Genomic DNA, 16,467 nt, shown 5'->3' with positions numbered 1-16,467 from the left:
ACCATCCTGGCCATGGGAATTCTCTTTTTTATCGAAAAAGGAAGAGAAAAGAACAAGGTCGAAATCTTCAGGTTCCAGTTTCTTCATACTCTTGATTCTGGATCCACTTTTCTTCCGCTTGACATTTTGGAGTTTCTCTTCTTAGAATCGTTTCGAACATTTTTAGAATTTTTAGAACATTTTCGAAATAAAAAATTAAGCTTTTAAGGATTTTTTTAGGAATTTTTAGGATCTTCTGGGTTCTTCATTTTAAAATCCTTTATTCATAAATACGAATGAACACATTTTTAGACCAAGATCCTCCTGAGAGGCGCCGAAACCGGCCCGGGTCGACTCTTCGACGCCACCCTCGTCGGCACCTTGCTGCCCGGCGCACTCTGATCCAAAGCCACCGCCTCCAGAACCCCCCGAATCATCCCCCTGAAATGCTTATTCTCGTCGCCCAGTACCCTCTTCTCGCACTTCATCTCCTTCACCACCACGTCCACCCTATTGAAAACCTCCCAAAACTTCTCCATCTTCCCCAACAAAGCAAACTCTCGCCCAAGAAGATCCTCTTCTTTCGACCGGGAACTCGAGGGTGGCGACCCTTTCATGCTAATCACCACTTTCTTCACTTCTTCGGAGTGGCTCTTCGCCGACATTCTTCGTTTCATTTCCTCGCGTTCTTCATCATCGAGACTGATTTCAGGCACTTCGATTTGTAGCCATCCTGCGAGTTTCTCCGTGTCGGTTTCGAATTTGCGACAGGTCATCATGAGAGTCACGACTTGTTCGCCTTTGGTTTTAAGCCCCTGGAGGACTCCAATAGCGTCGTTGGATTTCCGGGTTAAAAAAATAATAATCCGGTCGTCTTTCTCGGACTTTTTCCGGAATTGCGTACGAATGGTACGAAACTTCGAGGCCTCATCTCTTAATTTTTTGTTAAGATTCTCGATATTCTCCGCGCGTTTGTTAGTAAGACTGTTGAAGCTGCGATGAAGAGCTTTGATTTCTTCCTGAAATAACGAGATGAAATCGAAGGGAAATTATTGATGAGAGTACCTCTTGGGCTGTTATGCGCTCCTGGTTGCTGGCGATCTCTGCAGCGCTCTCGGCGTCGAGCCTTTTCAGTTCTGCAAGATGTAGACGTCTCGCGTCCGTGTGAGCTATGTGGGACTTTATTACCGCCGCTATTTGTCTCCAGAGGGCAGCGCAGTGATTTTCACGCCGTTTTATGTAAGATTCCAGTTTGAGACGGAACTGGAGAATCATTTGCATTTTAATTGATTTTCTATAAATGCGCATTGATCGCGGCGGTATTTCATTATCCGATTATAATTTTTTTTGCGTTGAAGGTGTTAATAATAATAATTTATTGTAAAAAGAGCCTCATTGTGTCGCTTTTTTTTAATTATGATGATGTTAAAGTAACACTTCCGACACCTGTTGCAACGGAAGTGATAAAATGCAGTTTATATAAATATTTGTAAGCTTGTACATAAACGTTTTCTTTGATGCATCATTTTGTGATAAAATAATTTTGATAATGGGGCTAATAAATTTAAACCCACAACAAAGTGGTTTTTATTAGAATAAACACGTCGTAATAATAAAAAACTTTGCGTTTCAAGGTACATATTTTTAAAATGCATCGAGAGGTCGAAATATGCACACTTAAATCACGGGTGTATGGTTGGTTGCATCTTTCCCCCGGAAACCAGAAATAGTTTCAAATTTTTAGTACATTTATGGTTTTGAGTTTTGAATGGTTTTTACCAGTATTTTAAAATAAGGTAAAATATTAATTGGGATTTAGTTTAACAGGATAAACAAGACCACTTGATTTCGTTTATTTTGAGGTTTTACTGTAAACCATTTAAAAAGTCAAAGCCATAAATGCATTAAAAATCTGAGTCCAGTAAAATTTTTCAGACGTTTTTATGTACGCAACTAAGATAAAATTTTAAATGTGCTTAAATAACTAGTTCTTTTTCAAATTCCGCTAATAAAGTGGTCCATTACTCACTTATTAAAGACAAGATACTTTCTAAAGACATAAAGCAAAGTCATTTCACATTTTTTTGACAAATATTAATCAATCCCTAATTAATATCACTTCTGTCATTTCGCTTAATGCTATTATTGCAACTAATAGGCGTTGGATAAAATATTGTATTAAATTTGAATATAATGGCACATTTTATTCACTCAAAAATCTGTTTTTCTTCCGGTAATATCATAAGAATACCTTTCTCTAGTGAGATAATGAATAAAGTCATTAATATACTCATTATATCAACTAGTGATGGAATGGAGCCACATTATACGGTTTATTTTTCATATACAACTCATATTGACGACATTCGACGGGGAAAAAAATTATTGCGCCAGTTAAATAAAAAAAAAATCGTTTTTTTGGCCATGAGCGGTCGTAGATAAAAAAAAGGGTGCATAACACGTAAATTATAACGCATTGCAACACTCGCGAAGAATTCCTCCCTTGTGATTGTAATTATTGCAATAACCCACTTGTAACGCAAATAATTATCAATTTTAATTCTGTAACTTTAAAATTTGAAAAAAAGAACTTTATTAAAGACTCTAAAAACCGGTAAAAACAGAAAATTATATAACTTCGCAAACATTAAAAGGTGTAAACGAGAATAATCTAAATACCTAGAAACTTGAAGTGTCTGAAAACCTTCAGAAATAAAGAAAATTGAAATTTTTAAGCTTAGAAGTTTCAAGATGTTAATGGGAGAAGCCTTTCTTTTTGTGGGACTCAATGATAATTGGCTGAAGACAAAAAGTTGCCACAATGGCCCATTTCTCACGTATTTTAAGATCAAAAAGTGTTTTTCATAACAACAACAAACTCTAAAGGTCGATTAATGTGTCAACGTCTACAACTTCCTATTGCACGCAAAGTGGGAGGAGCCCTTTTCCCGTTTTAGCGTAAGAGCAAGAGTGGAACGTGATTGGTTCATTTTGAGTCATCAGTTGAAACAATTTAAAAAAAATAATAAAAAATACAATAAATATGATCCAATTTTTTTTATCTACAATTAGATAATTTTTTATCTACAATTAGATAAAAAAATACGTAATATAATGATTCATTCACTAAATATCTTTGAATAGCTTTATGGTATCATAAAATTTGAGAAAATTCCAATTGTGCGTAATCACTGCAATCGTCGAATGTACGTCAACGTGCGATTAACGTGATCTATGAATTTCAACTGACTCACAAAATAGCAATCAAATCGCAAAAATCTCCGCAATTACCACCTCCGCAGATTTTCCGCTACCATGTCTTTCCCATGTACAACGCAATACTCCGATAAAAAACACGGAAATCTATTATACCTCATTTCAAGAACGCAAAATACAATCTGATTGACAAATTGGTTCTGTGACTCTAACAACAATGTTCCTCTTTGTCCATTATTTGCATTAATTTGGCATGCATCCCATTGAAACAATTAACTAGAACACAAACATCATCCATCATGATGGTATAAAAGAAGACCTTAACACAATTTTGCGAGTATTACTGTCGCGATGGAACGAGTAGTTTTTTTGACCACTGCACTGGTCTGTGCCCAGGCTCTAAACTGTGGTATTCATTTCAATAGAAATGACGATTTAACGACGACCATCAATAAGTGTGTTAATAGTAATAAGACCCTTGAGGATTTGTGGGATATGGCGCCTATGTCGGGAGAGTCCGATTCTTCGAGTTCCGAAGAAGTCGTACCAATGGCACCAGTAGGTCGGTACGTTAATTAGTTTGTACAAAAAATCAGTACTAATTTCAGACGGAAAAATGATGACAAACTTCCGCACCAAACGCAACGCAACTGAAGAAAAAAGCGACTCCGGAGACTTCGTCACTGAAGACTGCGTCATCCAGTGCATTTTCGAAGAGTTGAAGATGACCGATAGTACTGGTTATCCCGCACACACTAAGATAATCGAAGGTTTGACGAAAAACGTCACCGAAGTGGAATTACATGATTTTTTGCAAGACACTGCAGTCGACTGTTTCCAACAAATGGACAAAGAGGCAACAATGGATCCTTGTTCTTACTCGGTGAAATTAGTCATGTGTTTGGCTGAGAAGGGCAAAACCAACTGCTCCGACTGGCCGGTTGGAGACTTACCATTCCGCCAATAAGTGTAATTCAAAGTAGTTAATAAAGTACCGTGCTTGTCAAATCCTCTTTCTTCTTTAGATGGCGTTCTTTGTTGACATTCATACTGTTTCGAGCTCTGCAGTTCTCACCAAAAATAATCGTCTTAAGATGGTCTTGTTGCGCGGTACTATTCTCCAGAAGCTCCCGAAGTTCCGTGGTACTTCCCTCCAGAAGTTTCTCCATGTCGTTTTGGTACTGCTCCTCCATCGAAATCATGTATTTCTCGTGCGAAACTAAAATCAATACTCAACTATCGCTCGGGGCGAAGAACCTAACAACCAGTTATTTGATCGATGTGAGACACGTGCGCTTGGAAATTATGCGCGTATTGTTCTTCGGCCATCTCCAGCTCCTCCAGCAGCTTCTTAATAGTCCGATCTTTGTATTCCAAGACCCGATCCATGTATTTTTTCATGTGCTACCAATCAATTAGAAGATCTTTACCACGACGTACTCACCTCAACATCTTCCTTCATTTCTTTACATTTATTTATACGCATAATCTGGTGCCATTGTTGGTTAATTTTCGCCAAATTAAGTCTAGAGAAACCGTCTTCACGTTTAATTTTGTTCTGTAAGATCGACTTGAGTGGAGTCCAATTGTTAAGTCCTCACCTTCATAAAAATCGAGATGAGTTGTTCTTTGCGCCTCCTCGCCTCTTCTTCGATATCCGCTTTGTGTTGCAGATATCTCGCGCGTTCTTCATCGCTCATTTTGGCTAGGCGATTAGCCAGAGATTTCTTCTTTCCGCCCATGTTCTTCGGAGGTTCGCACCAAACTAACTCGCGTAACCATGGAAGTGGTTTTATTGATTGAAATGACAAGTAGCCAAAATGAAGGAGAAACCTCACGTTTTTGAGTTTGCTTTGCAGAGGGAAAGAGTGAAGAAAATTCTGCACGATGTTGTCTACAAACTGAAACTTTTGGTAAGTGAGATTTAAGTTGGTCCCCATCTAAATTGAATCAGTCTAAGCTTCCGACTCTTCTTGAGGACAAAGGCGAAGTTCTCAGAAAATTTCTCAATGCAACAGAAGTCGACTTCATTCTCGTCGTTTGTCAAGAAACCACAGCTTTCTCAAGACAGACGGTGGAAAGTCGTTCTGATTTAATACTCATTTGCAACATGTTGGAGAAGATAAACATCAATGACAGAAGGGTGAGTTCTTAGTGCCCAAACCCCTCTAAATCCGTCTTTTTCAGATGACCCACTTGAGAAAAATGCGAGCAAGCGAAGACTTCGACATCCACATAGCCTACGCTGTGGACATCATCTTCCGATGTAAGCCGCTTGTGGCATACATGGACTCTTTGCACATGGAAGCGGAAGAGCCAATGTCCACTTTCATAGAAGCAGCCGGCGAACTTGAAAGAATCGCCACAGAACGACTCAACATCTCAGCGAAAGAAGAACTGAGAAGAGAACAGGAAATGAAACTGGCGTACCGTCAAAGCGTCACGTTAACTCAAAGCATTGACGAACTGGAGGACCTTCTTCTGAAACAGCGCGACGAGTTGACTAAAGAACATGATCGGAAAGAGGCGGTTTTAGCCGAGTTGACTGAGAAGTTGGATGAGTTGAAGACAAAATGCGCTCAAGACATCAAACGGATTGTTTATGATTCCGAGGTCGTTATGATGAAGAATTATTTGAAGAGTTCGGAGCAACAGGAGGAGCTTTCCACGGAGGCTAAGCGATCAACAAAGGAGTTTGATTCGTTGTTGGAAGAACATTTACAATTAGAGAAGAGTATGAGGGCGAAGAGACTGAAAGTTGAGACACAGTTGGCAAGTTGGGTGGCGAAATACGACACGGATATTGGCGAGAAGCAAGCAGAATATGACGCTCTTGATGGAAAGTAAGACTATCAGTACCTCCTCCTCGTTTTGATTAAATTTTGCAGATTGAAACAACTCCAAGACGAGCTCCAGGAGCTGCAAGACAAACTCGATGATCAAGAAGAGGAGTACTTTGCTTTATTAAACGAAAAGACCGAAGAAGAAGAGAGAATGATGCAGGAGAAGGCCTGGATTTTCTTACAAAACCGCGCAGCCCGAAGAATCCAGCGAGCTTGGAGGGCTTACAAATTAAGAAAGCTTGCTCGAAAAAAGGGGCGGAAATGTAAATTTCCACGTTTATAAAACTTTCATCTTACAATTTTTTGTAGCTAAGAAGAAGGGTGATAAAGAAGGGAGCGCCAAAGGCAAGAAGAGCGCTAAATCTCCAGAGAGCCCCACTGCTCCAAGCAGCGCCGCCGCCGATCCAACCGAAAATGTCTTGGGAGAAATAAAATAAACGACCTCTGACTACTTGAAATATATTAGTGATGCGAGTAAAAACAATAAATTACACTTGGAATGGTTGAGCATGTCAGATCAGTCTGTTAGTTCTTCGTAGGACGTCTTAAGGTGGCTGCCCGGATCTCTAACAGCACCGGACGTTCTTTAGTGCTTGGCATAAATGAATGAGCTCGTCTAATTCGATCTCCTTCGCGGAGCACAGGCGCCACTTGATACAATTTAGCTTCGAGAAGCTCTCTCGTGTCTTCGGATTGTTTAATTTTGTTGTGTGCTAATTTTAACTGTTCGTCCAACGCCTGGCGCTCTTTCTCTAGTTGGGTTAATCGGTCTTCCGCACCTATAAAAAAATTCAGCTCGACTGGTTAATCTCACTAATTACTAATTACTTACTTCTAAGTTCTTTCTCTTTTTCCGTCTGTATTTCCTCGAACTCCCGTCGTTTCCCGCGCTCTTCCTCCAAGAGAAGTCGTTGTTCTTCTTGGAGTCTCTCCAACTCCTCCCGTTTTTCCCACTCTTCGGCAAGAACACGTGCTTGGAGCGCCCGCACAATTTCTTCGTCTCGTTTAGCTTGGGTTTCTTCCTCAAGAAGTCGCTCCAGTTTCGTCCTCAACTCCTCCAGATCTATTAGTTTCCGCGCTTCTTCTTTCACTACAGCTTCTAGTTCTTTCGCTTGACCTTCAGCAGCTTGACGCGCACTCCGCTCTTGTTGGAGCTGCGCTCTAGCTCTCAACATCTCTTGGATTCTTCCGGCTCGTTGCATTTTTCTCCTCGCAGACTGGAGTCTTTGGTAACTTTGACAGCCTCCGGAGTGGTCCGCCGCGAGTTGCAGAGCCGACATCCACTGGACTCGAGTCATGTGGTCTGTTGTGCCCAATTCGAAGGCTCTTTCCGTGGTGTGTAAAATAATCCGGTACCCGGATTTGGCCTCAACTTTGCTCCCGGGCTCTATCGGCAAAGACCCACATCGATCTTTCTCGGAGCGGGTTTTGTAGTAGCTCAATTCCGAAGGTCTCAAGACGAACCAATATTCACGCATTGTTGGAAAAATGTAGCCTTTTTTGGTCAAGTAACCTTTCTTGATGACGTCTTCGACCAGGGTCTGGTAAATATCGGTAACAGCTTCACAAATAGCGAAATTGTCCTTGACTCCGACTAACGAGCGAGATTCTAAGACTGCTATAAAAGGAGTTAGGCGAAAGCTGCCCATTGAGATGCTCAAGTTGGTGAAGTCCTCTTCATCCCAGGGACACCCTAAGGAGTTGGCGAGGGTCTGAGCGATATTGTAGACTTCGGAAGGGTGCAACAGCACTTGATAAGTGTTTTCGTTGTGACTGTCCGGCACTAGATCGGCCAACATGCAGAAAACTCGAAAGATCTGGAAGAGCGAGTCGTCCGACAAGATTTTATTCTCCCGCTCAACGAACTTTTTGCGACACACCAGCCAGCAAACTTCCGCTATTCGAGCCTCATAATCTCTCAGTTCCGGCAGTGGCAGTTTATTAGGAAGTGACGAAAACACTTCTTTCTGCAGATAATATTTGTACTGATCGAAATTGAGAGTTGGGGTGCTTCGGAAGTGTTCCAACCCTTTCTCAACGCCGTACAAATCCAACAAAGTACCAATATTAGCAGTTAAAACCTAAAATAAATAAATGAATCAGTCGGCCAACCTTGACATACAGCGCGCGCTGGAACGAACGCTATATATGGTAAAGTGGTATAGTGGTAAACCGCTCCGCGCAGCGGCGACTTAAAGGGCTCCTCGCACTTACCTTTAGTTTGGATTTGTGGACGAAACCTGACTTGTCCTGTTGGAGGACCGCGAAGGCTTGCCACACACAGTTTGTGATGTTGTCGAGTAAGACAGCCATTCTTGGTGAAACTGACTGAGTCACTCAAGTCCGATCTTTGCCGACACGCCCACCATGTTAAAAACAGCTGTTTCAACGACCGCACTAATTGGAGATAAAGAGATGCTTCCGGAGTTAACGATGCAGCGATTTTACACACTTATCTCAGCGCGATCAGATTTCGGACAAGTCTGTGGTAATCTGGAAAGCGATAACTGCTTAAGAGGGGGCTAATTGTGTCAATAACAAGGAAAATGCACTGGGGGTTATCTTATCGGTTTTTGACTGTAAGTAATAAAAGTTTCAAAATATTAGTTTGCTTAGAGCTTCAACAATGAAAAGGCATTTCCTTTGTCAGCACGGCGAAATTTTAAATTACCTCTCCACTAAGACACTTGTTGTTTGTTACACTTGAATATGTATACTGGAATTAATAAAAAAGTTGTTGACGCTGCGAATACAGTGTGGGCTGTTTAAACTTTGATCTTGTCAATTGAAGGCAACTTTTCTTCGGAAACGGAATCATATAAAAGTTTTATGAACATCATAAAGATATCAAAGACGTGTGGTCCGACCGATTCTGGTTTAAACAAAAATTCCTTTCAAGTGGATCCTTTTATTACTTATATTTATAATCACTTAATCAGTTATAAAATTTATTCCGCTAAAAACGTCACTTTTGTTAGTGGCTTGACTGTGATCAGTGTAATCATCATCTCAAATTAAACAATTTCACGGTTTCTTATGATGTTGTCTCTAAAATGAGTTACAATGTGAATTAAATTATGTAAAAAAGTGTTGAATTTCTCAAATTGAATTGCAAAATGATTTTTTATAACAGAAGCAGAGGATGAATATAGGCAACACATAATACCCTGATAACTGAAAAACATGCGCTATTATCTGCGACGTGAGTAATTAGATTATTTCGGCATTATTTGTTATTGTAATATTTCACATCTGCTTTAATTTGAAACCTTTAAACTTGATTTTATCACGATTAATTGACTCAATTAAAGATTTACTATTTAATTAAAATTGTACTTTTGCGATCATGCAATTCCAAATCTGAGGATACTAAAGGGTAAGGTACCTTCATTCTTCCATAAAAAATAATTTCGTTATCATAGAAAGGTCTTGAACTTAGCGGCAAATTACTGCTCGGGAGACATAGCGCCTATGAACTGAATTTTTCCACGCTTCCGTTAATAAGTTTCCTTTTTAAAAGTTGAATGACAGATAAAAGTTCATGAGAAATATAGGTACAAAGCGTAGTGATTTAATTTCACGTCTCCTATGGAAAATCGATAATAATTGCATTCTTTAAATCATAAACGTACAATATAAGTACACGGGTTTTTCCAATATGTTCACGCTTTTCCATATTTTATGGTTATTTTCATCTTTCTTCGAACGAATAAACTTGCGCAATTGTAATACTGTGTAGACAAAATTCTTACTGATTAAAGCTGGTGTTTTAAAATTAGATTTCTTCCTAAATATAACTTTATATCGATTTATAAATTGTGTGGTAATTAATTATAACAATTTTTAATTTGTTTTAATTTAAACATAAATCTAAAAGAAATATAAAAAATTCAAACAAAACCGTGAAATTATCAAGAAAATCTGAGAAAAATTTAAAGAAAATGTAAGAATAATCTGAAGAAAACACCCAGAATCTAAAGAGAATTAAAAAAAGTAGAAGGGTTTTGAAAATAATCCAAAGAAAACTAAAGTAAATCCGGAGAATCCAAGAAAAACCTCAAAAGAATCTGAAGAGAACACCAAGAGAATCTCATAAACCCAAACAAAATCAAGACAATGAAAGAAAGTTTTTTTTTAAATGAAAATATTTTTTCCATCTCTCCCTTTTCTGTCTTTCGTTCTTCTTATTCTAGCTTTCAATTTAGTTGAGTTATTCGACCTTTGTTTTCTAGTTCATTCGCGTTTTGTTTTTCTCTTTCGTTTATCTAGACCTAGTTTGCAAATAGCTATTTTTGCAAGTTGCGAAATGGTACTGTTTACTAGACGTAGTTTGTACATACAACACGTCGTCTGAGTAACGTCCATTTTGCACGAGTAACAAACAAGTCTTTTTCTACAATCGCAGCAAAATTCAAAAATAAATATTGGAAGTGACAGCTCTAATTATTTTAAAATTGACATTTCAGTTGACAGAATTTCGGCATTTTGGTTGGGGTGCAAATTCAGTCACAAATATACCGAGCTTTTACGCAGTCGGCACAAATATGCGTGGAATTTTACAAAACTTGATAAATCATCTATAAATGGGGTTGTTTACTTACAATTTGAATACCTGTCAAAGTGACAAATACTTGTACGCACTTTTATGTTACTTTTACGCACCAAAAACTTGTCAATCAAAATGTCGACTTTCTATATCAATCTCTAAAGTATTTTTTGTAGTTTATCATCACAATTCTTACTTAATACATCATACCTTGACAGTTTTATTGACTCAAATTTCCAGGATTTACAAGTTACTAATTGGGTAATAAAAGTAACGATAATAATGTTTGATTACTTTTTAATTTTATACCAAAGGAAATACAATCACAATTTTTGTTCCTCGGAGCATCCTATCAAAACAAATATATTTTTTTTTGGATTTACATAAATATGCATTGCTACTCATTGCTATGTTTGCATATTTATCAACAACCTTACACCTTATCGCTATCCATGTGGCAATTTGTTACTTATTATTTTTTAACGCGGAACTAAACTACAAAAAGATGCAATAATTGTGAAATTTGCGAATTACCTTGCAATACCTTCATTTCCGGTCACATCACAGAATTAATTTCTGTTTCAAGATCTTGACATTGAAACCGAATGTGCAGTAAATTAACCCACGAATTCAAAAATCTGCATAGAAGGTAGACAAGTTGCGCACTTCTCCTCGAACTTTCTTATCTTTGCCTGTTATTCATCGAAATCACGTATAAAATTTGGGTCACATTAGGTTATCATTGGATCAAGTACCAATTCTACTAACCTGTTGGTTCTTACAGAAACGTGCACCTTATTATAATAAAGTTAAATCTCTTCCTGATTAGCTAAGGACAAAATAAAATTCTTCTGGTGTCCAAATTCAATAAAAAAAAAGTTTAAACACACGCAATAATTTATTAGAGGTCATGTAATGGTGCAGTAGCGCTTACAAAACTGCTTTGACCACAGTTAGTATCTGTCGTGCGGCTAAAGTGGTAGCTTTTTCCATACTTGGTTGGGCCATGTCGAAAGAAACGATCGAATTAGGAGCTTTGGAAAAGTCTGAAGAGGGTAAAAAAGAAAATATTGAACGACCAAGTAAGTTGTTTGTAGGGTTATTTCTGGGTCAGTAATTGGATTTTTCCACCCTTCAGTGGAAACTTCTGTAATTGTGACAGAAGTGTTTATTATTGAGATTATAGACAAGGTAATAGTTTGGCATATTTTCTTTTTTCTTTACGATAATCAAGTTATTTCCTGGAAAAAAATGGAGACAATAATTTGTTGCAGTTGGATGAATTCACATACAATTAAGATCTTGGTGAGAAGCATTTAACTGTGACAGAAATTCTGTTTTTTTTTGTTAAACAAACAAATTTTTATGGAGATTGATAATTATAGTTAACTAGTTTACAATTCCAATTGTTGCTTCTGATTTTTCATGTCTCACTTTACATTGAGTTCAGTATTAAAAAATAAGGACACAGGTGATTCTAATTACTCGATTAGTTGTAAAATTTATAATTAGCTGTGAAGTCGTTTCCTTTTTAATCAAAACTTAATCAATTACCTGAGACATTGAAGTTGCTGTTTTTACTTTCGTTCCATTCTTTAATTTTTTTATTTATATTTCATCCAATTATCATGAATGACTTTCTTCTTTATCTTATCTGTAGTGTATGTTAATTTCATAATACTATAATTAAACAAAGTTATTATATCCATTAATTTAATGGCCGATATGATAACCTAATGGAAATTTCGTGAGTGATTATTCCGTAGTTTTGTTCAAATTATATTTTTGATGCATTGTGCTTTAAATAAACTAAAGTTTCGATAAAAATTACATAAAATTTGAGACAAAAATGGTAAATAATTTGAAAATGACGTACTAAACAAATAAAAAATACGGAAGAAGTACAATAAAATATAAATAAAAGATTGTGTCTAGAATAATATTTTTCAATTATTTAAATGGTAAGTTTGTTAGGTTTTTCAGCACCTAAAGTAAACAAATTATGTAACAAATAAATTCTAGTATTTCATTTGCGGTATTCATTACAATAGAAGCAAGGTTAGGTAGAAGAATGTAAATTTCAAGTTTTATGGACGTTTTGAACAATTAAAAATAACGTTTCATAGCATTCCGCACCGGTGAATATGTACAGAAAACTTTAGCGGTCTAGGCAGACAATGTCAATTTTAAAGCAGTGAAAATTATTGAATCAAAGATTGTCCAATAATAATTTTATGTGGAAAATTAGCACCTAAATGTCGTTTTTTTTTACGCTGAAATATTATAATTGGGCACTTTTTTGTCTTTTCCATCAATAAACAAAAGCCAATGAAAATGTTAGCAGCTAATCCAGAGCGAGACTTTTTTGTTCTGTGCGTGTTTTGTTCTCAGCATCCAATGAAAATTTTCGTGCATGAATTAATTAGTTTAAAGATTTACCCAATGAACAACTATTTTGAACATCTCTGGCCAATGAACGAGAAGCTACGGTCGAGTTGGTTGTTCGGGTGCGTTTTTTTGTTATAAAAACTAAATTGATAAGGCATTGCGAGCCAATGAATAAATTGTTTTTTGGGTTATTATCCAAATTTAGTCACATTCTCCATTTTGTTATGAAGAAAAGGTGGATCTTTCAATCACAATTTGTCTCTAGCAGGTTGTAATTGGCACAGATAATTTTTGAGATTTGAAAATTTTTCAGCATAAACTAATGTAATACTAATAATACTATAATAAAATACCACTAGTACTATTACTGTAATTATTAAAAAAAATAGAAAATTGCAGTACATTAAAAAATTCAGTTCAAGTTAGCAAAAAGAGATCAAAAGCAGTCAAGGATAAAAAAATCTCGCAAATTTTAAGAACGTGAAAACTTAAACGTAGAATCTAAAGTTAGATCAAAATTAAAAAAAAAAGGAAAATGAAAACATCGGAATTATAATAAGAACAAAGAATGTGGACCGATTAAAAATCTTATGCAATCTTAAACAAATTCCATAAATCAATATAAAAAAATCTAGAAATTTAAATATCAAAACTTGAACTTGCGTAAAATGAAATAAACCACGACATTGAATGATAAAAAACTTGAAATCAGTAAAAAAATACCTACTCAAAGATACAGAAATAACTGGAGCTGAAAATGTTCCGGGTACCAATAAAAAATATAGAAAATAATAAAAATGTGAATGATAAACAATACTCCTAATACATAAGAATTTAAATGAGTTTAGTAAACAAATAAGTAAATATTTGCTTATCGCTGTTATCATATTCATGGTCATTTCGCATTGTTGTTTTAGTTAGTGTCCCAAGTTTCTTTCATACTAAAGCCGGTTCTGCACCCCGTTTGTTTGCGTTAAAGGAACGGCTATTAATTGAGGTAATTCGCATTTAAGGAGAAAAATTAAAGGAAATCGATCGAACTACTCAACTTTTGAGCAACTGGCATTGCAATTAATTTAATAGGAACAATGTCAAGTAAATCCCTGTACCTATCCGCATGACATGAGTGTTAAAAATAACATCACCTTGTTTGATTTCAATCGTCTTTATGTGCAAAGTATTAGCACTTAGATCATAAATAACTGAGCTATTTGTTGGCCAACATGATTATGGAGTCGTTGATTGAAGGCTCATCGAACTGTACCTACTAAATTACACGATAAAACTGATTTTTACCGATTCAATTTGCCCATAAATGCAATTAAACTTTTACCCAAGGCTGCAATAACGTTTTTAATCAGGAACCCGACGTTACCACGCTTTTGCAATAACGTTTTCAGCGAACTCGGTAGCTTATATAATCTAAACATGTCTCCTCGAGTTCTTGAGCTAATAACACCACTTTCATGGTCACGACCAACAATAAGTGTCTTCTTCTAGGATCTCTATTTGGAGTTCGTCATGTTCAAGTCCTTCTCCACTTCTTTCTGTGTTTCATCGCTTATGGCATCAGGGTCAATCTCTCGGTCGGGATTGTGGCAATGACCACCAAAGCTAGTGAGAATCCTGACATTCCCGTGAGTATTGACCCTCTCATTACCACAATAAAATGAGTTTTAGGTTTATGATTGGCACGACAAGAGTATTATCCTGTCGTCGTTCTTTTGGGGGTACGTCATTCCCCAAATTGGGGCGGGACAACTCGCGAAGAAGTACGGACCCAAATGGTTCCTAGTTTCTTCAATGACTGTCTGTTCGTTGTTTTCCGTATTAATACCAGTAATGGCAGAAAAGTTGGGGTCGGAAGGCGTAATGATAGCTCGAGCCATCCAAGGATTCTCGCAAGGATTCATTTTCCCGTCCATCCACACGTTGTTGAGTCAATGGGTGCCGATTATGGAGCGGTCAAGATTGGGGACGTTCGTTTATGCAGGTAACGAACTAAAAACAATTGTACCATTACACCATGATGGGTTTTAGGCGGAACTTTGGGTACTGTAGTCTCCATGATAATCTCGGGCATCATCTCGGCGAGTTGGTACGGCTGGCCTATGATCTTCTACATCTTCGGAGGTCTCGGTTTAGTGTGGGTGATCGTTATGGCCATCGTAGGGTCAAACAGCCCTAGTGAGAGTACCATAATCTCCGAAGAAGAACGAAATTACATCCTTGGAGGTTTGGGAGGAAGCGCGAACTCCAAGAACATACCAACACCTTGGCTGAAAATCATAACATCTCGCGCTGTTTGGGCCGTTCTTATCGCCCACTGCGGCCAAAACTGGGGCTTCTGGACCTTGATGACCGAAATCCCGTCATACATGAGCGAAGTTATGAACTTCCAAATCAAATCGGTTCGTTCCTTTAACTCCTAAATCCACTCTTAACTGTCTTCTCCACAGAACAGCTACTTGAGCGCGTTGCCGTACTTCGTCTTGTGGATCTTGAGCTTCGCCTTCAGCGCGATGGCCGATTTCATGATCATCAAGAAATACACCACTATTGGTGCCACCAGAAAAATTCTCAACTCGATAGGTCTTGTGATACCGGCAATTGCATTAATTTTCTTGGGCTTTATGGATGAAGCGCATCACACTCTAGCCATTGCTCTTCTGGTGGTTGCCGTTGGAATGAACTCTGCGATTTATTCCGGGTACAATGTCAACCACATGGACATTTCGCCCAACCATGCTGGGACTTTGATGGGCATCACCAACTGTGTTTCCAACGTGTTTTCAATGGTTGCGCCACTTTTCGTACAAATTGTGGTCACGGACGGGGTAAGTAATAAATAAAATGCAAATTTTTAGATTTGTACTTTGTAATTGCAGAAAGACACCCTGCAATGGCGCACAGTTTTCTTCGTCGCTGCCGTCATCTACGTCGTCAGCAACACCATTTTCGTCGTTTGGGGCTCTGGAGAGGTGCAAGAATGGAACGACGAAAACAACGAAGCAAAAAGTGACGATAAATACACCAGCAAAGAAGAAGGCGGCAGAAAACAAGTTTAAAGTGTTCGTGCCAATTTATAAAATGTACACTGACTTGACTGTGATATTGGTAACAAGAGATTAATGTCAAGTATCGTGATGATACGAGTAATTAAATAAAACCTTTTTCTCTTCTTGTCTGTTATAGGAAATAATTATATTTAGTGTGAAATAAAAAGTAAAGTCAATTTGCTTTTCATTTTTGTAGTGGAGGTAATTTGGTTTGAAATTCACAATGTCTTTGTTTTATTCATGGTTTTTGTGTAAAATGACTTTTTGTTTTAACCTTCGTATAAATAATGATCATTTAAAAGCAGTGAGATAGTAATAATGACAACAGTTTTACAAAATTTCTGATATTTTGCGGTAAAGTTGTTCCGTTTGAAGTAGTATCATTGTCTTATCAAATATAGTTCAAAGTTAAGGAAAAGAAAAAATTCCTTTTAAG

At 37.3% G+C, this 16,467-nt stretch overlaps 5 protein-coding genes across 6 annotated transcripts; 3 read left to right on the top strand and 2 right to left on the bottom strand.

Moving 5' to 3' along the window:
- Positions 1-284: 284 nt before the first annotated feature.
- On the bottom strand, positions 285-4,942 carry LOC148171167 (dynein regulatory complex subunit 2). The gene is given in 6 exon segments (XM_088041189.1): positions 285-1,019; positions 1,021-1,242; positions 4,191-4,414; positions 4,461-4,599; positions 4,640-4,753; positions 4,797-4,942. Coding segments are annotated over 6 exon segments (1,572 nt in total). The 5' UTR covers positions 4,938-4,942; the 3' UTR covers positions 285-287.
- Obp59a (Odorant-binding protein 59a) lies at positions 3,520-4,203 on the top strand. The gene is made up of 2 exons (XM_088041188.1): positions 3,520-3,757; positions 3,804-4,203. The coding sequence occupies exons 1-2, from the start codon at positions 3,547-3,549 to the stop codon at positions 4,160-4,162; spliced, it is 570 nt and encodes a 189-aa protein (XP_087897314.1). The 5' UTR covers positions 3,520-3,546; the 3' UTR covers positions 4,163-4,203.
- Positions 4,808-6,507, top strand: LOC148171166 (uncharacterized). Its single transcript, XM_088041187.1, has 5 exons — positions 4,808-5,108; positions 5,150-5,338; positions 5,383-6,038; positions 6,084-6,301; positions 6,348-6,507. The coding sequence occupies exons 1-5, from the start codon at positions 5,016-5,018 to the stop codon at positions 6,473-6,475; spliced, it is 1,284 nt and encodes a 427-aa protein (XP_087897313.1). The 5' UTR covers positions 4,808-5,015; the 3' UTR covers positions 6,476-6,507.
- LOC148171165 (switch-associated protein 70-like) lies at positions 6,484-8,800 on the bottom strand. Of its 2 annotated transcripts, XM_088041185.1 has the most exons (4): positions 8,710-8,800; positions 8,253-8,531; positions 6,871-8,119; positions 6,484-6,817 (listed from the first exon to the last, which is right to left on the bottom strand). In XM_088041185.1, exons 2-4 carry the CDS (start codon positions 8,349-8,351, stop codon positions 6,564-6,566), a joined length of 1,602 nt encoding a protein of 533 aa, XP_087897311.1. In that variant the 5' UTR covers positions 8,352-8,531; positions 8,710-8,800; the 3' UTR covers positions 6,484-6,563. The 2 variants fall into 2 exon arrangements, with proteins under 2 accessions (XP_087897311.1, XP_087897312.1); XM_088041186.1 differs by lacking the exon at positions 8,710-8,800 and having other exon boundaries at positions 8,253-8,670.
- A 2,592-nt stretch (positions 8,801-11,392) lies between these two features.
- Positions 11,393-16,207, top strand: LOC148171164 (putative inorganic phosphate cotransporter). The gene is made up of 6 exons (XM_088040849.1): positions 11,393-11,666; positions 14,473-14,609; positions 14,653-14,965; positions 15,013-15,383; positions 15,432-15,809; positions 15,861-16,207. The coding sequence occupies exons 1-6, from the start codon at positions 11,591-11,593 to the stop codon at positions 16,038-16,040; spliced, it is 1,455 nt and encodes a 484-aa protein (XP_087896975.1). The 5' UTR covers positions 11,393-11,590; the 3' UTR covers positions 16,041-16,207.
- The last annotated feature ends 260 nt before the right edge of the window (positions 16,208-16,467 follow it).

The sequence above is a fragment of the Gnatocerus cornutus genome, chromosome 7, assembly GCF_029298725.1.
Source record: "Gnatocerus cornutus isolate USDA-ARS CGAHR chromosome 7, icGnaCorn1.1, whole genome shotgun sequence".
NCBI lineage: Eukaryota > Metazoa > Arthropoda > Insecta > Coleoptera > Tenebrionidae > Gnatocerus > Gnatocerus cornutus.
This window is presented reverse-complemented; position numbering and strand designations above follow the sequence as displayed.